Source organism: Sceloporus undulatus, chromosome 6 (assembly GCF_019175285.1).
Source record: "Sceloporus undulatus isolate JIND9_A2432 ecotype Alabama chromosome 6, SceUnd_v1.1, whole genome shotgun sequence".
NCBI classification, from domain to species: domain Eukaryota; kingdom Metazoa; phylum Chordata; class Lepidosauria; order Squamata; family Phrynosomatidae; genus Sceloporus; species Sceloporus undulatus.
The window spans coordinates 91,101,520-91,123,960 of NC_056527.1; the positions used below are offsets into that span (position 1 = coordinate 91,101,520).

General features: G+C 40.8%; 1 protein-coding gene across 4 annotated transcripts in view; it reads left to right on the forward strand.

Annotated features, from left to right (window-relative positions):
- The window catches only part of LOC121933099 (signal transducer and activator of transcription 5B), an 81,649-nt gene that overhangs the window by 55,457 nt on the left and 3,751 nt on the right, over nucleotides 1-22,441 (forward strand). For 2 of the 4 annotated variants that reach the window (XM_042472375.1, XM_042472377.1), the window contains 15 exons: nucleotides 5,525-5,665; nucleotides 7,584-7,740; nucleotides 7,890-7,979; nucleotides 9,565-9,739; nucleotides 10,102-10,232; nucleotides 10,375-10,526; nucleotides 12,905-13,060; nucleotides 14,140-14,319; nucleotides 15,094-15,181; nucleotides 15,629-16,051; nucleotides 17,790-17,884; nucleotides 17,999-18,129; nucleotides 18,403-18,558; nucleotides 20,727-20,778; nucleotides 21,733-21,840. In XM_042472375.1, coding sequence (XP_042328309.1) covers nucleotides 5,538-5,665; nucleotides 7,584-7,740; nucleotides 7,890-7,979; nucleotides 9,565-9,739; nucleotides 10,102-10,232; nucleotides 10,375-10,526; nucleotides 12,905-13,060; nucleotides 14,140-14,319; nucleotides 15,094-15,181; nucleotides 15,629-16,051; nucleotides 17,790-17,884; nucleotides 17,999-18,129; nucleotides 18,403-18,558; nucleotides 20,727-20,778; nucleotides 21,733-21,840 — 2,222 coding nt within the window. In that variant the 5' untranslated portion in view covers nucleotides 5,525-5,537. The remainder of the gene's footprint in view (nucleotides 1-5,524; nucleotides 5,666-7,583; nucleotides 7,741-7,889; nucleotides 7,980-9,564; nucleotides 9,740-10,101; nucleotides 10,233-10,374; nucleotides 10,527-12,904; nucleotides 13,061-14,139; nucleotides 14,320-15,093; nucleotides 15,182-15,628; nucleotides 16,052-17,789; nucleotides 17,885-17,998; nucleotides 18,130-18,402; nucleotides 18,559-20,726; nucleotides 20,779-21,732; nucleotides 21,841-22,441) is intronic. The other 2 variants (XM_042472374.1, XM_042472376.1) reach the window with 1 other exon arrangement.

Below are 22,441 nucleotides of genomic sequence, written 5' to 3' on the forward strand. Positions count from 1 at the left end.
AGCCTATGGAAGAGTAACAAGGGAACTGCCAACCTAGCTCCTCTAAGCTTCAGATCCTTGGAGCAGCCACTAAAATGTCCCTATCCCACCTGTGAGTATGGTGTAGAAAGAACCTTGCTAAGACACGACCTCTAAAGCTTTACTTGAGGTAGAAGTACATGGTGGAACTTCTGGTGACTTAGAATGTCTGTCAGAGATGTGAATTGTGTTCTCTGAACCCCAGTCCTGGTCCCATGCCTTTTGGCTTTTGGCACATTTTCCATGTGTTAAAATGTCGTACAGTAACATGTCAGGCTTTCCAGAGTAGGTAGACATACATCTCTGATTACAAATATTCTACAGTTGTTTTTTTCCTCTGAAGCAAGATTTTTTAATCTTATGATTTAATTTCTACACATGGTAGTGTATTCCTCATTCATGTAATTATATACTATGTTGACATGAAAGTATGCCTATAATAATAAGCAAATATGTCTTGTTTAGGTTAGTCCAGAATAAATAATAATATGTCAGGTTTGTGAACAGTCTGTGAAAAGAGATACTCATGTATAAGTCTAGAAATTTTCATCAAAAAACTGACCCCAAAAATCTGAGTCAACTTATCCATGGGTCAATTGTACTTTAATTCTTATTTTTTTTTTAAAAGGAACCATTTCCAGGTGAAAGGCAAATGTATAATCAGGACAGATCCATCCATCCATGCTTTAGAGTGAGTACAAACAGTTACCATATATACTTGACTATATAAGTTGACCTCATATATAAGTCAAGGGCATTTTGGGGGCCAAAATTATAGACTTTGATATTACCTGTGGATAAGTCGAGGGTAAAAGTTAGGGGCATGCAATAAAAGACGTAAAGGACAAAGCAAAGCAATGCCAAAGAACTTGCAAAATTTCAGCAGGCATAACTATTTGTACTCCTATTAAAGGCTGGATGGATGAGAGAGCAGAAGGGGATGAATCCTTCCAGGGCAGATTAAACTCTCGCCTTCCACCAGGGGATAAATATACATATATATATATATATGAGTTAAAGTACAGTACTCGGTTTTTTGGGGTCAATTTTTTAGCCTAAATTTCTAGACTTATACATGAGTATATACAGTATGCCTGCTGGAATTTTGTAAGTTCTTTGGCATTGTTTGCCTTTGCTTCACCCTTTACATCTTTCATTACATAGCCCTAAATATTACCCTCGACTTATCCATATTAAAATCCATAATTTTGGTCCCAAAAGCTGCTCTCGACTTATACATGAGGTCAACTTATAGTCGAGTATATATGACATTTCCTGGCAACCTAGTAGGGGGGTTTTGACAGCATTTTATTTCATATATTTATTAAAGCATTATTAGCCTTCAACCATGATGCTACAAGCAGCAAAAAAAATAACATTATGGAACAAAGATAAAATAAAATACATAAGAAGAAATTGCAGACAGGCGAAAATAAAGCTGCTTTGGGTCACTTTGGAGGGATGCTGTTTAAATTATGCATGTGTCCTAAGAGTCTGGAAGCCACACCAAAGCCCCGCTCCAGTCACCTCCAAAGTGGCCTGAAGCAACATTATTTTGGCATGTCTGTCTGTATGGGGTCTAAGGCTAGAACTAAAAGTTATGTGACAGTAGACAGTTTTTAGCTGATGCCAAAGGGGGGGGGGACTGGGAAACTTCTCCATGAAAGGGCACCACAACTGAGAAGACTCTGCTCCAGTAATCACCTGCCTTACGTCAGATGGCTCATGGTTACAGGGGATAATCTTAATGGCCAGGAAGGTTCATGTAGTAGCTAGGACCTTTTGTACTGTTTCCAGTGATGTTCTGTGCAATATAGTGCAGAGACAGAAGCACAGGTTTTATATTTGAGTGGGCAGAATGTATTCACAGCAGTGCAACTTAGATAGGACATGCATACTGTGCTGAAAGAAGGGGATCCTGCTACATGGAGATGAGTCACTTCCCTTTTCCATCTCCTTAATATAGTGGAGAGAGAAGTGGGTAATGCCAGTCCCACGCCGTTCTTTTCATTTCTTCAGTCCAGCATGGTCTTTCCCCAGGCTATCCTTTGGCATGGAAGATACTTTCATTTATTTATTTCTGAACTTGCAGTGGTATGTCATGTGCTTTAGTGGCTGGCAATTTTCCACCCCCCCCCCCCCCGATCTTCTACATGCACAGTATTTCCTTCTTTTTGATAACTGTTGCATCATCTCTTAAGATTCTAGCTACTGAATCTAGCCTGTCAAGCTTCAGATGTAAACGTGACAAGACCGCAGCTTTGCTTTTTATAACTATATTGCCCTCATCTGTCCTTTCTACGCTTTTCATTTGTTGTGCCTGGTACAATGCAAGCCAATTTAAATGCCCAACATCCCAAAATAAACTGCCAAGCATGAGTGTTACCAAGGGCCAAAATAGAAGTTGGCATCTCTGTGCTGATGTTGGGAAGTCTCACTGGCCCAAAATAGCACTCATGATTCCAATGGCAGGACTCATCCTGTCATCATGTTCTTGTGGGTTGGATGTCTTTGCAGCCTCCCATAATTCATATAGAAATGGCTGAAAGAGACCTCAAAGGTAATTTAATCTAAACTCTTGCAAATTTGCATAAACTTCTAAAGTGGTATAAATTATGTTTATACAGTACTATTTAATGTGTTAAGCCACTTTGTAAAAAACTTTTAGCTTTTAAAAAAAGATATAATTAACAGAAAAAAACATCAAAAAATGCTTGTGGAACCCTGAAAAACTAAGAACTTTGATTTGTCACAGGTTTTTTTTGCCATACAACTACTTTTTGTTAATTGTTGTTGTGCCTTCCCTAAGGCAAAGCTACCATAGTGTTTTCTTGGCAAGATTTGTTCGGGGCGGATGGGGGTTGCCTTTGCCTCACTCTGAGGATGTGAGGATGTGACTTGCCTAAGGTCACTCAATGGGTTTCCATGGCTGAGTGGGAACCTAAACCCTGGTCTCCAGAGTTGTAGTCCGGTGCTTAAACCACTACATTAAGCTGGCTCTTTTTTTTTGTTTTGTTTTGGGTTTTTTTTTTTTTTGGTTAATTATCACTGTTAAAATAATGATCACTGTGTGTATCGTTTGCATTTTAATTCGCTCTCTCACACATACACATACCTCCAACCCGAGTAGGTGTAATATGTGTCTGCCAACAGACAGCTCATTTGGACATTGGTTTTTTGTTTTGTTTTTTTGCAGAACAATGTGAATAACCTCACTCACAAATTCCAGTTTTTTTGTTCTCAGTATGGAACTGCATCTCTGAATTCGTTTGCTCACACATACCACACTCAAATAAAAATGGAGTCGACAATGCAAATGTTTTCAAAATGCCTTCAAGGCATGCAGAGTTTAATCCTGAGTCTATTCTCATCGGTTATTCACACTGCTAACAATGCAAATCTTTTTTAAAACGTCAGGGAGGAAAAAAGCTAGTATTGATTATCCCAGGTTACATGAGGTTTTTTTGGCAGCTCCTCCCCCAAAACAAACAAACAAACAAAAACTGAATCAGGTGCATTCGGGATGCATGTGAACAACAAAGATTCAGCTCAGATTCATCCTGGATTATTTTCACTGTCTGAATAACCCTTAAATCAGCATTCCATGCATCAGGTGGAGGCGTTCCATTAAAGCTTTCTGTTGTTGTTAGCTGCCTTCTAGTGGACTTCAGCTCATGCAGACCCTGTGAATGAGACATCTCCATGACCTCTATTTTCAACCTCTCTGCTCATATCCTGCAGGTTCAGACCACTTGCATTCCTGATTCTGTCTAGCCATCTGGCGTGCGGATTTCTTCTGTTCCTACCTTTCCCACCATTATTGTTTTTTTCTAACTCATTGTGCCTTCTCATAACTTGGAATATGGCAGCCTCAATTTAGTCATGTTGGCATCCAGGGAGAGTTCAGGCTTGATCCATTCTAGAATCCATTTGTTTGTCTTTTGGCCATCCATGATATCCTCAGCACTCTTCTCCAGCACCATCTCAAATTAGTTGATTTTTTTCCTATCCACTTTGTTCACTGCTCAGCTCTCACATCTGTACATGATAATGGGGAATACAATGGCTTGGACAATTCTAACTTTAGTATTTAGTTGTATATCTTTACATTTTAGGATCTTGTCTAATTCTTTTATAGCTTTCATTCCTAATGTTCTGATTTCTTGACTAGTCTCTGTTCTTTTTGATCAATGTTTGATCCAAGGTATGGGAAATCTTTAACTATTTTGATTTCTTTGTTATCTAGGTTGAATTTATGTAAATCCTTCATGGTTATTATTTTTGTTTTCTTTATGGTTAGCAGTGGGCTTGCCTTTGCACTTTCTTCTTTGACCTTTAGTAATATAGTTTGTTGTTTTACAGATGCCACTACTTTGCTGCTTTTGCAGAATGAATAAACACACTAACAGATTTGCAATTGATTTTGTGATATATAGGCTAATATTTGCAAATTTTAGTTGCAAGATTGGTGGTTTAAATTTGTTTGGGGAAGTTGCTGCAAGCTTTGGGTGTGTTTTCCCTGTTCCTTTGTATGCCTTGTTTCCTGTCTAAATAGCATGCCTTCCATCTGCTGTATACTAAGCAACTGAGGGTACTGGCGTCTCTGTCTTATCAGTAGCTTTTCACCCATAAAGTAAATCATATAGTCCCCTCCATGTAGTCAGGCTCACACATGGTCCCATCAGGAGACTGTTCCAATGCAAAATATATTTTGATCTTTAGTTCTTTTTTCCCTCCTAAACTAAAAGAGCTCTAAATAACTTAGCCTTTATCCTCTAGGTTAAAGATGCCTTCACTAGCCCTTCAGCTTTGTATGTTCAGTGGGCAAGAGACCAGATAAAGACTTGTAGAATGAGATTACTGTTGAGTATGTGTATGTTGCTTCCTTTTAATTAAAAACTGAGAAAGACACATAATTCTTGCAGTGCATGTTCCAGTTTGTCTGACTGCTCTCCTTGATAGAAATTTTTGCAAAACATATCAAACAAATTCTACAATAGAAAACAAACTTCCTAGCCTTTGGAGGCTGAGGTGAGTCCAAGACAGCATAGGGTGAAAGTGTATAAATCTAAAACAAGTTTAGGCAACTGTGGGAAACTAGGGGGCCATATTGACTCCTCAGGAAACTTTGGAGGGCTGCACCTCTCCTCCCGTGTGTGTGTGTGTGTGTGTGTGTGTGTGTTCCCAAACTCTCTCTAGAGAGCTTTTAAGACACCCCCCCCAAAGCCATTCTAGGCTCATGAGAGAACTGTTTAAAAAAAAACAGAAATTGACTGGAAGTCACTTTTTGTTTCCTCCTTGTTCTTTTTTAATGGCCTCTCCTAGTCTTAAAATGATCCAAGAGGTCCCCAAAACATGGCAGATGTGACCCCTATGCCCATAAAATGGCATTTAGGAGCATAAAAATCACCCTAGGGCCCATGTAATTTGTGGGTTGCACTTTGCCTAACCCAATCTAGAAGCCATTTGCACGATGTTTCTTCCTTTTAATGGGCCTTTTTTTCAGCAGGTACTGAACTATGGCAGTGTGGATCCAAGCCCAACAGCTGCAAGGGGATGCCTTGAGGCAGATGCAAGCCTTATATGGCCAGCACTTTCCAATTGAGGTCCGCCATTACCTCTCACAGTGGATTGAGAGCCAGCCATGGTAGGTCAACATGAGGCCTGACTGTTCAGGACTATTTTCAGTCTGCAGAGAAACGAGGAGTGGGGGTGCATTACAGTTCCTTTATGACTGAAGCAAATCCTTTGTTTTACATCATTGTGGGACTAAATCACACGTTATCTTATTAGATTTTGTGTGCAGCCCCCTCCCATAGACATATCTGTGGTATCTCCTCTCTGGATTGGAACCTTAATGTGGGGTAATGACATTTTAACCCTTGGCTTCCTCTCCTGCAGTCCAGTTTGGGTTCCTTCCACTTGCATTTTGTGTTGTTTTGTTGAAATGAGGATGATCTTTTTGACAAAGCAAATTACAGGTACAACCTCCACAGACAAATACACCTTGCAATGGGGGTCAATGGATTAAAGGCTTCTTACTTTCTATGTTTAAATTAATGCCAGGATTGGAGGGCCCATACTGTGAACAGTTTTTGGAGGGGAAAAACATAATTTCTTTCCAGGTCAGAATTATGTAGCTTAAGTTAATATGCACACTGATCTACATTCCCCACGACTGGCAAGCTGTCTTGGTTTTCCAAGCAAGATAATTGCCTGCTTTGTGTGCTTCCCAGGTGTTGCTAACTCAAGCCAGATTTTTAACTGGTTGCTCATTCTTATATTAGTCACATGTCTCTCTTCTGGATCTTCCAGCTATCCTATCTTGAGATTGCTGGAGACAGTAGATGCACACTTTAACCAGTGTGCAGTTGTTGGACAGTTCTTTCAGAACATTCCTGACACAGTCTCCCATTCTAGATATTTTTAGCTTTGTAAGGCCTTATGGAAGGGTCCTTTAATTCATTTTCTCGGCTATCTGTGTCTTCTTCCAGCTAGCCTTCAAGTTAAATGACTGGTTTCCCACTTGCTGTATTCACAACAGCAGACAAGAATTGCTGCTGAGTCCTGCCTTTCTATGAGTAACAATAAGACCACCTGCTCCTGCTTATCTCCTTCCAGAAGTATGAGTGGATAAACAAAGCATAAATGTTTTGCCTCTTGCACAATCCTGATTTGTTGTTCTGAAACAAGCCAGAATATTTCCTCAGATTACAAATATTGTCTTAATTGAGAGCAACAAGTCAAGGTCCTTTGCTCAGATGGTATGCAGTGCAAACCATTTCAAGTTCTAGCCACCTTTCTGACAAAAGGACCAAACACGCAGTTTTGTACACTAACAAGCAGTTCATTCACAACAAGTTAGAATTTCCCAGCAATCATGACTTACTGTTTGATGTGAATGAAGTCACTGCCTGTTACCCAAATTTGATTTTTTCATCCACTCAGATTGTGAAAAGACAAAGTATTATTTGAATAGTAGGACTATCCTAAAATGCACTTGACATTTATTTTCATACTCTTTTCTCTCCAAGAATGAACATTTTAAAACCATTTGTGAACCTCATTTGAAACCAAATATGTTTTAAAAAAAGATGAAACTTTAAGAAAAGTTGTTGTTGTTTTTTAAAAAGCAAACCACTCAGTGAACTATGCAAGGATGGGCAAAAGATAACTAAACAAGTATTTGTTTATATGCACGTCTCTCATACTGAAAAAGTGGAAGGGTACTGAGAAAAAAAAATATTTGTGCTTTCTTAGTGTTAAATCTTCATGCACATTGAACTGGGTGGGAAATGAGTGAATGTATATGATTTCAATTCCTGCTTATGCAGGAATTCTAAATTTTTGAATTCTCAATTCAAGTTAGCGTTTGTAAGAAACTATGGAGTGGTGTAACATAGTGTACATGGATTTGTTTTATGTTACTGGATAGTTTCTGATTCTTTTAGAAGTGGCAAGATTTGCTGCCTCCAACTTTTGGGATAGGGTTCATGGGCAGAAGCAAGGGTTGGTTGCCCTGTGAAACTCATGCATGTAGTTCTGATCTGTATCTAATCCGATAGGGACTCCATTGACCTGGACAATCCTCAGGAGGGTGCCAAAGCCACACAGCTGCTGGAAGGACTCATCCAGGAACTGCAGAAGAAGGCAGACCACCAAGTGGGTGAGGACGGCTTTCTTCTGAAGATCAAACTGGGTCATTATGCCACCCAGCTGCAGGTGGGTTCCAGTTTCTGGGAATATAGAAGTTTGAAAAACAATTGAGAGATGTTGGATTCAGGATTCCTAATAACTGAATGGGCTGTGGGGACCACTTGTTGCTTCTTTCTACCCTGAAAACTCAGGGTGCTTCTTCTTTTTCCCAATAGAACACATATGAACACTGCCCTCTGGAGTTGGTACGTTGCATTCGGCACATCCTCTATCATGAGCAGCGTCTGGTGCGAGAAGCCACAGATGTGAGTAAAAATTTAGTCCTCCTTATAGATTCGTGTGGGTGTGGCAAGGATAATTGCTTAAAGGCGGCATAGAAATTAAATAAATTAAAAATTAAATAGAATATATAGTGTCTGTGGTTTTGGCAGTTGTAATGTCATGAACCTTTTATGAAAAATGTTGTTATAAGTATTCAGTGTTATGGTAATAAGGTAAGCAGCTGGCAGAAGGGGTTGAGAGAATGAAATGTTGAAAGTGAGTGGTGGAATGTCTTGGGGGAATTTGAATAAGGCTGGTGAATGACATTTGGTGAATGACAGTAGATATAATTGCTTAGAGAGTTGTGGTGTGGAGTGAATGAGTGAGCATTAGGTTTGAGAGAGTCAGTTAGGTGTAGGAATTAATAAGTGATGTTTAAATGTCTGAGAAAGCTAGGAGAGAAGTGAAAGAGACAATATGTGATGTTTTTAATACTGTATATTAAATATACAGTGGTGCCTCGGGTTACGAAATTAATTCGTTCCGCGGCCGCTTTCGTAACCCAAAAAACCTTTGTAAGCCGAAAACCCATAGGCGCTAATGGGGAAAAGCCGCGATTTCGTGTGAAAGAGCGCCGAAAAGCACCAAAAAATTTTTCGTAACCCGAAAGAACATTCGTAACCCGGAACAATTATTTCCTATGGGATTTTTTCGTATCCCGGAAATTTCGTAACCTGGGTATTTCGTATCCCGAGGTACCACTGTATGTACATGTATAACTGACACACTTATATTAAGGACAAGAAAAGAAGGAAAGCATATATAGAGAGAGATAAATGGGTAAATAAATAGAATAATACAGATATATTGATATTAAATGATATACGTAACTGATAGAGGGTGAAAAAGAGAGAGATGTACAGTTGGCCGTTGGAACCCGTGGGGATCCGTTCCAGACTCCCCCCCCCCCTGCGAATTCCAAAACTCATGCATATTCAAGCCCCATAGGCTTGAATGGGGTGTGTGCATGCAGGGGGCGTGCCATGGACACACACCTCATTGATGTTAATGATGATCACCCCTCTGCGGATTTTCAAGTCCACGGATCTCAAGTCTGTGGACTTGGAGGGGCGACTGTATATAGGGACCAGGAGCCAATGAATGCAACAGAAAATGAAGTAGAAACAACATTAAAATAGAAGAGATAATGATATGTTGCTTTGTTGTGTTCTGTTATTAAAGCATTGTTTCCTCCAGGAATACTATATATGATAACACTTGGAGTTAGACACAGCGTCTGTGGCGACAGCAGTAGATATGGAGGGGTAGTGTTCAGTGAGGATATACGTTGCCTAATAGTTCACCCAGGTAATGTGAAGGCAGCTAGGAAGTCCCTACAGTTGGTGGCCACAGCAGAAGGAGAGGTTCTTAACAAGTGGCAGAGCTGGAGACAAGGGAAAGCCTTCATTCTTTGTGACTGCAGTGAGATTTGTGGTAGTCCTCACATTTGGTGGCAGTGGAGGTTTAGGCAGAACCTCACACCTGGTGGAAAAATAATGGGATAAAGGGACAAAAGCCTCACAGCAGTGACCTCCAATTATTTTTCTTTCCCTGCTGCCACATGTGCAGAGCCCCTCCCCAGCTAGCAGTCTTGCTGATGCCCTGTCTCAGAAGCATCTACAGATCAATCAGACCTTCGAGGAGCTTCGTTTGGTCACCCAAGACACTGAGAACCAGCTGAAGAAGCTTCAACAGACACAGGAATACTTCATCATCCAGTACCAAGAGAGCCTTCGTCTACAAGGTACATGTGTAGAGAGGAGCAGGAGTAGTGTGTTGTTCCCCCAGGTTGGACACTGACTTTGGCTAAGCCAAGGTAGGGCTCATTGGTAAAAGCTGAGCATGGCATTTCCAGACAGGGCTTGGAAAAATGTCTGTCTGAAATGATGGAGAGACCTTGCTAGTCATTGTAGAGTGAACCATTCTTAGTTAAATGATTTAAGAGGGTATCACCTCCTGTGTTCCTAAGATGATTTTTCAGCAACATTGATTAGCAGCTGAGAAGACTGGATGTGATGTCTCCCTTTCTGTCATGGTTTATGAAGTACTTGTCATGGATTATGAAGGTGACCCAGGAAGGTAACACTTTCTTCTTCCCTCTCCCAGCCCAACTTACTCAGCTTGCCCAGCTAAACCCCCAGGAGCGGATGACTCGTGAGCCTACTTTGCAGCAGAAGAAGGCATCTTTGGAAGCTTGGCTGCACCGGGAGGCACAGACGTTGCAGCAGTATCGTGTGGTGAGTACAGACATCCAAGTTATACACTATAGTCCCAGCCAACCAATCAACCCTTCTTCCTTCCTTCATTTATTCCTTCTGCCCCAACACTGTGCTCCTGATCATATGCACATTTCTTCATCTTCTTCCTTCTCCCCCTTAGGAGTTGGCAGAAAAGCACCAACAAACATTGGCCCTACTTCGCAAGCAGCAGACAATCATCCTGGATGATGAACTTATCCAGTGGAAAAGGAGGCAACAGCTGGCAGGAAATGGTGGACCTCCTGAAGGGCCTTTGGATGGCCTGCAAACCTGGTAAATTATAGTGGGAAAGAGGGAGGAAATGAAAGTGGAAATGGAGGAGGAGGTCTCATTCTGCCAGTCCTATTCATTTAGTAAATGATGGTGAATGAAGGCATTCATCTTGGAAATAGATAGTAAGAATCAAGAACATAGTTCTCTTGGGCATGTGAGGAGTGCCTTTCCATTGAGTAACACTATACTGTGCTGTGTGGACTCCTTGCCAAAACTGAATCAAAATTCAATCTGAAAAAAATCCAGATTTTTTTAACAAGAAAAGATGAAATATGGAAGCCAGGCAATGGCTACATAAAGGGCTAAATCTCAGTCCAGTGGAGCTGTCATTTATCCAGCCGTCTGATTCATCAGATCATTTCAAAACATTATTGAAGCCATAATGAATGAAAAACATATTTTATAAAGGAAGGGAAACTGAGATGCCTAGTAATTTGTAACAGTTTATACTTTTGCAGGATATACACAGTACTGATCCCAGCTCAGATGCAGGCCACATTAAAGCAGAGATGGACATGCAGCCCATGGACCTCATGTAACCCTGGGCCCCCGTTTTTGAAGCCCCTTGAAACCCTCCAATGTTTTTTAAAATGTCAGCTTGATTTGAGGCCTGCAGGGTATTTTCATCCTAAAACCCTACTCTTACTTACTCTCTACTTTAAAGTTTTTGTAGACCTGAGCATTTGGAAATGTGCCAAGTTCCTTATATCATGTCAATTTTAAAAACATTTCACAGCCTGGGAATGGCATGAGTTCACCACCAGTAGCAGTAATCTGTAAAGACACCCTGAGCTATCTGAAGTTCTTTAGAGCTTGATTCATCCAAGACAAAATACATCTCTATATTGGAGTCTGGGGCAGACTAAAAATTCCACTGGTGTGCCAACCACCAGTCTGCTTCACAACACACTTTATAGTTGAGCTCAGTCTGGAGGTTTTGTTTTGTCTTTTTCATAGGTGATTTCCTAAATTCATGCTAAAACTGTCCCTTCAAAACTAATCTCAGGACAGCTTAGTTTCCATGATATTTTATGAATCTCATGAAAATAATATCTATGTTTTCACATGTGGCTGATGTATTTCTTGGATTAATTATATTCCAGAACTTTTCAGGGGCATTTAACTGGTTGACCTTGATGAATTCTGTGTCAATAGCCTTGTTGACATTTGATCCGAGGTCATGCATATGGTTATTCCCAGGCAATCTTTTCCCATGTCTTCATCAATGCAGGTATACCTTGTATACATGGCTCCTGAAGAGCATACAGTAGCAAGCAAAGTAAGTAAGGCAGCCTTTGCCAACAATGGTCTAAAACACAGTGTAGAAATAATCCAGTTTGAGACTGAATCAAGGTAGTTAAAGTGGTCTCAAACTGGATTATTTCTCCTGTGTGTTTTGGACCCTAGTGCCCTACAAATGTTTGAGACTCCATAACCCATCAGGCCCAGCTAGCATGGCCAGTAATCGGGGATGCTGGGAGCGACATCCAAAACAGTTGGAGAAGGGTGGACTGAAGTGTAAGGACAGAAACATTTATTACAAATACTGGTCTGGAATTGAACACCTTGCCTCCCAGCTAATGTCCCTAACCACCTATTTCTTCATTTCTCACCATGCTAGGCATGAGATGGATGTGCAGTATGAATTTCCACCCTTTGTGGCACATACAGTAATTTAGAACTGTCAGATTGTGGCTTAAATCATATGAGCCTGCCTCAGGACTGAAGTCTGCTACAGGGGGATCCCTTTGTTTCCAATCAGTGGGATCCACACTCGCTTCATTCTGCCACCCAAGTTAAAACATGGCTTTATATTAAAACCTTTGGAACCAAATTAATGTCTTCCAAAATGTTCGTGTGCATGCTTTTTAATTTTTTTAACTTTTCCAATCTTTTTAAAACTTGTTAAATTTGGTTAATATGCTTTTTGTATATTTACATTTTAAATTGATTTAAACTGTGCAAATTGATTGTACTTGTACACTACTCTGAGATCCCATGCTATATGGAAAGATATACATGTTTTTTAAATAAATAAATGCATACAGATGAGACTGAACTATGGAGTGGAAGGGAACACCTTTTTACTTTTTGGGTTCGTGGACCCAGGGGGGTTCACAATTTTGGGAAACTCTGGCACAATGCTTGGCTGTCTAGGTTTCAGTAGCAATTGGTTGGAGTCACTCTTCTCAGTTCCTGCTTTGATAGTGGTGGTGGTGGATCTACAGTATATACCCAAGTGTCCAAAGCAAGGATATAACTGGAATAATTTGGCAGCTACCTGGAGATCACTGGGAAGTGATTTCTGGATTGGATTCATCTCATCTATGGCTTCTTGCCTTACTTCTTCCTCCCTAAACTGCTTCTTCTTTCTCAAGGTGTGAGAAGCTGGCTGAGATCATCTGCCAGAATCGTCAGCAAGTGCGACGTGCTGAACACCTCTGTCAGCAGCTCCCTATCCCTGGGCCCATTGAGGAAATGCTGGCAGACCTCAATGCCACCGTTACAGACGTCATTTCTGCCCTGGTCACAAGGTAATTAGATTGTTGTGTTGGGAAGAGACATATTTTCAGAAAGAAGGGCAGGGTTTTTTTTAGCATCACATTAATGATTTGTTTGATTCTATTGCAGCCCATGTATCTATTATAGAACAAGAAAGATACAGTCTCAAATTTTGGGATTTGCCTCTTTTACTATGAACTTCTCATTAATTTGCAAAAATGTTGGCCAGAACCCTGTTGAGAATTTACATCTGAAAAAATTAGAATTGGGAAATTCCATATTGTCCATATCCAGTAAAGGGCTGCTGTTATGTTGCTATGTAGGGGAGCTATTTTAATATGCAGAATAGCTGATGTGCATCAGTTGTGCTTTGGGACATAGACTAGGGAGTGCTGGTGTGCAACACAACACTTTTGCAGATTCCCATTACACATCTTCTCAGTTCACTAACAAGGCTTCCTAGCGGCTCTGTTATGTGGCTAAGTATACGTATAAAGTTATACACCATAACAGACCATTCCAGCAGCCGTGCCTAAATACTCAAAAGGCACTAGATGCAATTTATTCGCGGAAGCTAAGCAAACTAAGGCCTTAAGAGACACTGCCAAGGAATACCAGGGCAACAGGCAACATGAAGGCGCATAAATTAAGAGTCCTTATGATATTGACTTTGGGCCAGAGCTTGAAGCCAGTTACATTTCAGACTATATTTCCCTGATCCACCACCCTAGCGTCATGGCCAACTAATATATATCAAATAAAAATATGTCAGAAATAGCAGCTGGAGGTTCAAAGTCCAACTCTTGGAAAAGAATTTTTTAATGCATCTCAAAGAATTTTGACTGGTCATGCAGGCTGGGGGAGTCTGGAAGATGTAGTCCAAAAAAGTAACTTTCTATTCTATATTGGGTGAATGGCAAATTTCTTTCCTTGCATTATGCCAAGGGATGATTTTTGTTTTCCCCGCAATGAATCTCAACTCTTTTCAAAAGTACAATGGAGACTTTGTACATACTAATTAGTAAAACTAGTCATGTCAAGGATTGCCCATGAATATCTTGCCTTTGTGTATAAGCAATAACTCCTTTTGTTTACTGCCCTCTTCTTACAGCACTTTCATAATTGAAAAGCAGCCTCCTCAAGTGCTGAAAACCCAGACAAAGTTTGCAGCCACAGTACGGCTGTTAGTTGGTGGAAAGTTGAATGTTCACATGAATCCCCCTCAGGTGAAGGCCACCATCATCAGCGAGCAGCAGGCCAAAGCCCTCCTGAAGAATGAGAGCACCCGCAAGTATGTATGATCTTACATGCCACATATGTCAAAGAAACAAAGGGATATGGCAAAGAAGCAAGGGGAGGGATTCACCATTCCCTAACCATGAAGAGAAAAGGGGTGGAACTGCACACAGAAACATGCACTTGAATTCTGTTAAATAAGTAATCAGAGAAGCTAGTAATCACATTGGAAAACAATGTACAGGAATGATATAAGAATGGATTTTTTTTCCCCTGTTTTTTGCAAGAGGTAAAGTAGCTAAGATGCAGGAAGGCATGAATTTCACCCTAGTCTTCAGTCCTCAGAACTTTTAAAGCTTCCTTACATAACTGCTCCCTTGCCACATGCTCCCTAGTTTTCATGCCAAGTAGACCCTTCATGCCCTGTACAGTAGTACACTGTGTACTAACAGCTTTCTCCAGAGAAGATGGAATGTTGGTGGACGTTTCATGACATGACAGCACCTAACTCCAAGGCTGGCAAAAAGACCACAAGGGAAAAAGTGATCACCCAGTTGTGGCCTTTTTAATATGTGTGTTTATGTATGTATTGTGTTTATTCGTTTCATTATAATAGTTAATTCAATTCTAGTTTAAACAAAAGCTTGTTATTTTTTAAAACTAGAATTACATTAACTATTACTGTTGCAAAAATTTGCATTCTCTACTAGTTCAAGTCACATCACTAGTATCCCATAGTGAACAACTAAACTGTGTCCATGGGAACATAGTAAGTTGTCCATGATGCAGTGCTTGTATTCGCCAAACCACAATTGTTTTCTTTTGACAGTGAGAGCAGTGGTGATATTTTGAACAACTGCTGTGTGATGGAATATCACCAGGCGACTGGAACACTGAGTGCTCATTTTCGCAACATGGTGAGAGAAATGCCTACACTAACTCCTGACCCATCTTTCCAATTCCATATCCCCCTATTGTTTAATGTTTAAAAAAATGTTAGTAATACTCCTGTACTGGTTTTCAGAGAAGGCATAGACGTATATGGTGGCCAGGAAACATTTCCTAAAAGTATAGTAGGATAGAGTTTTTGATGTCTTATAGGGTTGCAGAGAAAAATGCTTGTATCTTTCCTTATTTCTCTGCTAATAGAATCTGTAATGAAAATCTCAAAATGTGGGTTCTGAAGAACTCTTTGGAAAGACCAAATTATGCTAAATTTATTCCCCTCTACAAATCTGCCTCACTGGATATCTTATGTCTGTAATTCTCCCTCCATTTCTCCATTTATATTGTTTCTATGCTCTTGATAGCATGTGTGTCTTTATTTTTCCTTTGTCTGCCTCCCCCATCCCACCCTTCTTTAGTCCTTGAAGCGGATCAAGCGCTCAGATCGACGTGGTGCTGAGTCAGTGACTGAGGAGAAGTTCACCATCCTCTTCGAATCTCAGTTCAGTGTTGGTGGCAATGAGCTAGTGTTCCAGGTGAAGACATTGTCTTTGCCTGTAGTGGTGATTGTGCATGGCAGTCAGGACAACAATGCCACTGCCACAGTGCTGTGGGACAATGCTTTTGCAGAGCCAGGTCGTGTGCCCTTTGCTGTGCCTGACAAAGTGATGTGGTCACAACTCTGTGAGGCCCTGAACATGAAGTTCAAGTCTGAAGTCCAGAGCAGCCGAGGGCTCACCAAGGAGAACCTTCTCTTCCTGGCTCAGAAGCTCTTCAATAGCAACAGCAACCACTTAGAAGACTACAACAACATGGCTGTCTCCTGGGCTCAGTTCAATAGGGTAAGTTGCTGTAAAGCTAAAAGGTGTAAAGATTGTCTAGTCATGTCCAACTATTAGGGCTGAGAAGTGGTGCTCCTGTCCATTACTAAGCCAAAGAGCCATTGTCAAAGACAACTCTGTGACCATATAACCAGCATGACTTCACAGAACACCAATATCTTCCCACTGAAGGGGTATCTATTTATCTACTTGTACTTTTACATGCTTTTGAACTGCTAGGTTGGCAGAAGCTGGGACTAGTGATAGGAGCTCCTGGCATCATGTGGCACTTGAGCTCGAACTGCTGAACTGCCGATCTTGCAATTGTCAGTCAGCGTCTTAACCGCTGAGCCATTTTAAGATGATGTGCCTGTAGACAATTGGCTAACAACTAGAATTCCTTTTCCCAACCTGTTGCCCTTTCTAACCTAGAAAACTCCCTTTCAGACTGTTTTAGCCTTCAGTTTCCATGATTCCATGATTGTTGTTCATGGTTGCTCAGGCTGATGGAACTATGGTTCAAAACATCAGGAGACCACCAGGTTGGGAAGTGTGAAGAGACCAGAAAGTAACCTGGCCTGTAAAGCTTTCCTATCTCCACAACTGTAGTTTGCCTCTTATTCTTTATCTATGTTACACTGGCCCTGGATCTAAGAAACTTTAGATTGTATTTCTGCTAAGCCTTGGTTTCCCATGGCAACCTTTTCCAAGTCTCACCTTCTCAGTTCCTAATCTGTAAAGGGATTAGGTAATAGTGATCCTTTTGAGGTAATGTGGGAAGGAGGGAGTTGAGATTTTGACAATGAAGTGTTACAGTAAGAGATCATCATCGTCATTGTCCTCATGCTGTATTTAAAAAAAGACAAAAGCTTCTAGCAAAACAGCTTTGAATATAGAAACAAATAATTTTGCATGCATTATCTTAGCAATTGTTATGAATAAGATAAATTGTATTAACACTCACCCACCCCCAATAATACAGACAAAAAGGCTGAGTTAGAAGTAGTTGCTTGCTTAATGTCTTCCAACAAGCTTCTTGGTCAAACTGAGATTTGAAGTCTTGCTTCTAAGGTCAGAACTCATTCTCTTAATCATGCTACTCCAACACTCCAGTTGCTTTGATACTCTTTGCTTTCAAGCCAGCCTCTTAAAGTATGCTTGCAGGGAATTGGCTGTGTGAAGTTTTTCTTCAAATATGCTTTGACATGCCCATTAAATTTTTTATTGAATTAGATTGAATTGTTGTTTGCAATATCAGCATTTTGAGCTTTGCCAGCACTACTTGCAAAGCCTTTCCAACACAGTGATTTAGACCTAGTTTGAAAATGTGACCCAGCTCATTCAGAAATGTTGTGCATGTGTGCTCTTTGAAAAGAATGGGGCTTAAGGTCCTGTGTTTTTTGCTGTTCCTGTGGAGGTCGGAAATGGATCCCTTGCAGATAGCAAGGTACAACTATATAAATTTGCCTTAACTCCACAGACAAATTATTCAGCTCCTTGGAAAATTTCCCATGACATCTTGTTCAAATCCACAGAGATAGTTCTTGCTATTGGTTTCATCCAGTTGGAAATCAGAGATAGGTTGACTTACAGATTGCATGTTGAGTTTGATTAATTGATATTTCTCTGAACTTTGCCAGTTTGTCAGTAAGTACTTTTTGTAAACCCATCAGAGGACATATAAATATACCAGCTGCTTTCAATGGACTGCAGAGTGAGATATAGACTGAAATGTTGGGCTCGCTTTCTGTTTAACTAGGAGAACCTTCCAGGGCGAAATTACACATTCTGGCAGTGGTTTGATGGAGTGATGGAGGTCCTAAAGAAGCACTTGAAGCCTCACTGGAATGACGGGTGAGATTCCCTGCATATTCTTGTATCCATTGTTGCACTAGCTGGGTTTCCTAGCTATGCTACCTGCCTTAAATTTTTGCAGCCTGATGTCCTTCTCTTTCCATCTCTCTTCAGGGCTATTCTAGGTTTTGTCAACAAGCAGCAGGCTCATGATTTATTAATCAACAAGCCAGATGGAACTTTCCTCCTCAGGTTCAGTGACTCTGAAATTGGTGGTATCACAATTGCCTGGAAGTTTGATAATAGTGAGTACCTTATTTGGCAGAAGAGATGTTGCATTCTGTCCTTAACATTTCTGAAAGTGTTAAATCTGAACTTTCTAGGCAAGGCAAGTGGGTGATTGGGTTGTTTTAACATAAGCAGTACACATCTTTTACTCAGTTGTTGCTGAGGGTTTAGGCCTTGATCCTGCAAGTATTACTTCTGTTGTAAACATATTGTATATTTGTTTTCCTAGTTGCATGCAGAGCTGTTTGTTGTTTCTCACTGCTATATTATGGTACCATTGGATTTTACAGCTGACAGAATGTTCTGGAACCTGATGCCCTTCACCACCCGTGACTTCTCCATCCGGTCCCTAGCAGACCGTCTTGGAGATCTCCCCTATCTCCTTTTTGTGTATCCTGAGAGGCCCAAAGAAGAGGTCTTCTCCAAATACTACATGCCAGTCCTTGGTAAGTTTGAATCACCTGGAAACTGATATGTCCAGCCATACTCCATTCCATATTGCATTCCAGAACAAGTAATATCACAGTAATATTTCCCATTTTCACGGCTGAATGCACATGGACACATGTAGACCTGGTACAGTGATCTGAGCAGTAGTTACATTCAACAGCAACTCCTATTCTCTGGTAATCACATAATCTTTGTGGCGTTGTTGTTATGGTAACATTTTTCATTCAGGATGTGCAATTGTGTTATTGCTGGTTTAATTCCTTTTAAGGGTGATCTTTGGTATGTCTTCACTATACCCATCTTGGGTATGTGTGTGATATATAAATAAAGTTTAATAATAGTAGTAGTAGAAATAACAGCAACAACGACATAACATATAAATGAAATGACAGAACATCTAAATGAAATTGCTATAGACAGAATCCCAGTAGGCTGGAACATTGCACATTGTCTAACAATACCTCACTGATACCTAGATCCTTGGATAGAATCTGAATCACGGGTGCTCCAAAACTATTCTAGCCAATAACACTTGGTAGACAGTGAAACTGAAGTAGTAACAATGACAAGAGGCAAATTTTGTTATTAAAAGAAAACAGCTGTGGTTTCAGGAGTGATAGGAGCTCTGGCAGCAATTCTTGTTCAACAGACAAAACATCCGGATGAAACTGCCATCGATAGGGTCACAATATAACAATTACAAAAAGTAACGGTGCTTGGAATGTGACACATTATTTTATGATAGCTGACTGATTCTTAGATTCTTAGATAGAATCCACATAATTATCAGTAGCAGTTGGTAAACTCTGAAACTAAAGCTAGACAGAATTATAAGTATTAAGCCATAAGGGGAAATGCCTAAAGTAGATAAAAAATTACTCCCCACAGAGATGTGAAAATGTCAAAGGCAAGGGAGAACAAAGTGGCTATAGCAGCTAGATTTGAAATGCTTAGATTCTAATAAACTGGAGGTGAAAATGAATAGTTTTCTTGGTGGTCAGTGGGTAAGCACAAGTTGTTTCTAATTACCTGGTCAGAAATTGGAATGGGAAAGAAAGAATTTTGTTTGATTTGAAAATCTCAGTGAAAGTAGCATTTTCTGAGAGTTTGTGACTTGCTAAAGGTCACCCAGTGGATTTCCATGACCAAGCAGGGATTCCAGACCCTGGCCTCCCAGTTTCTTAATCCAACACTCAAAGCACTATATCACACTGGTTCTCAGAGGAAAGATCTATGATTTTGGTTGGCCTACAGTTTGCAGTTGACCAAAACCACCCAGTACGGCCTGAAACTTCTTATTGTAGTTGTTGTTGTGTGCCTTCAAGTAGTTTCCAACTTATGGCAACCCTAAGTTGGTGAATCTGGCATGGGGTTTTCTAGGCAAGTTTCAGCAGAGGGAGTTTGCCATTGATTTCCTCTGAGGCTGAGAGAGTGACTTGCCCAAGGTCACCCAGTGAGTTTCCATGGCCGAGATGGGATTCAAACCCTGGTCTCCAGAGTCCTAATCCAACACGCAGATCACTATGTCATGCTGGCTCTCTGTAAAACATGATCATCCTGTAAATTTTGTACTTCTCTGAATTTTGTTCAGAGAACAAATTCCTCAGCTCAGAAAAAGGTACTTAAATGTATATGAAAATACATCTTACAATAACATGTATTCAGGAATAGTTTTTGTGGGTTTTTCGGGCTATGTGGCCATGTTCTAGAAGGGTTTATTCCTGAATACATGTTAAATATATTATAGAACATGGGCACATAGCCCAAAAAACCTATGGATGCCAGCCATGAAAGCCTTTGACTTTACATTGTATTCAGGAATGTTTGATTTCTAAGAAAATGCTTTTAAAAAACATCTCTTTAAATACAAATTTTAATGCAAATTTTTTAAAATAGCAGATTAATGAGGAAGTAGTGCAGAACAGACTTAAGAATGAAGAGATGCAAAACAAACCAGAATTAGACTGATTTACCTATCCTTAGTTGGATGGCAAGTTAATGTGAAGTATAATCAGTTCCCCTCCATGATCTAAAGGGTTTCCCCATTTATGACTCAACAGGGACAGTGTTTGTGTGTGTACTCCAATGCAGAGATTGTGGGGCAGACAGCTCACAATGCCTTATGCAATAATTCAATGATCTCTCCTCCCTCTTTGTTTTGCAGCAAAGGCTGTGGATGGATATGTGAAGCCACAGATCAAGCAAGTTGTGCCAGAGTGAGTGTCTTGGAAGAAGAAGAGGAGGGTGGTTGTTGGGTTTTTATAAGACTGATGAAGCAGGGACTTTATTATTCTGACATAGAGGGGAGCAGGTGTCTCTTCAAACTGTGCTTTGGCTTGTTTTGCCTCCTCTACCTCTGCTGTATGCTAAACCAACTTCCTGTTGTGGGAGAAATGAATTTAGGTTGCTTTGCTCCATGCAGAGCCATGGAGGATCTTCTCAGTTCTGGAATGGAGGAATCAAATAATTTCCCTAAACATGAATAGATCCATTAGTGAGACCATACAGATTGCAGTGGACCACCTGGTATGAATAGTGTTAGGCTTTCCCACAGTAGGTAGCGGGAAGGAAGGAAGTTCCTTAGGACAAATGTATTTTGTTTGCTTGTTAAATATATATCCAGACTTTCCACAAAATGATAGGGTTCTTCAGGCCACCTCCTTTTCAGCCGGATCAGGGCTGCAGCAGCCTCATGCTGCAGCCTCGATCTGACATTTCCAGTGCACGAAAAAGAGCCGCAAAAAGCTGTTCCTTTTCACGCTTTGGAAAGGATGCCATAGCTGCTTTGGCTGTATGGCACTTATTTGGCACTGTGTTGTATGGACGCAGCGCCGGAGAAGCGTCATGACACCGTGCGTCATGTAAAGCAGTGTGTGGCGTCATGGCTCCCTGGGGGTGGAGCTGGGGCAGGTGTCATGTGGACGCTCCGCCCCAAATTTGCCCCCAGGTCGGCCTTTCAGGCCAGTCTGTACAGGCCCACTCAAGACAAATATTGCTGCTCTTACTGCTGAAACATGCTGGATCCCATGTTGCTGTGATGGAAACTGGTACACAGAGGTGGTCCTCTTTTACGTCCCTCAAGTGCCTCCGTGATGTATCTTGGGGGATGTGGCAGACAAAGAAGGAGTCTCTGGGAGTACTTGATTTCACTTCTAACCCATCTTTTGCAGGTTTGCCACCACATCTGGGGACTCTGCAGGTGGAGGGACTACCTACATGGAACAAGCTTCATCCCCAGCTGTTTGTCCTCAATCCCACTACAACATGTATCCACAGAAGTAAGTAAGCTGTTGCAGTGGGCTAGACTTGGAGATTAAGCGGGTCTTATGGTCTTTCACTTTATTGGAGCCCGGATGGCGCAGTGGTTAAATGCCTGTACTGCAGCCATTCACTCAAAACCACAAGGTTGCGAGTTCAAGACCAGCAAAAGGGCCCAAGCTCGACTCAGGCTTGCATCCTTCCGAGGTCGCTAAAATGAGTACCCAGACTGTTGGGGGCAAATTAGCTTACTTGCTAATTAGCTTACTTGCTGTTCACCGCTATGATCTTTGGAATACGGTGGGTATATAAATAAAACAAATTATTATTATTATTATTATTATCATTCCATTGATTGCTGCTTACCTGCTCTTAAGCCAGAAAAGGGCAAACACTTTGTCTCCAGTGCATACTTCCCATTTTTTTCTTGCATCAGTTGGGTCACGGTGCAAGTAATGGGGAGGATTATATGCAAGGATAACTCACAAATGTACACTCCCATTAACTTATGCTCTACCTAATCCATCAAACAGTTGTTTGGTAATCAGCAGGAAGTACAATTGTAGGTGAAGAATAATGCACAGGGATGCTCCCTCCCCCCATTCCATGTTGTCCTCAGCA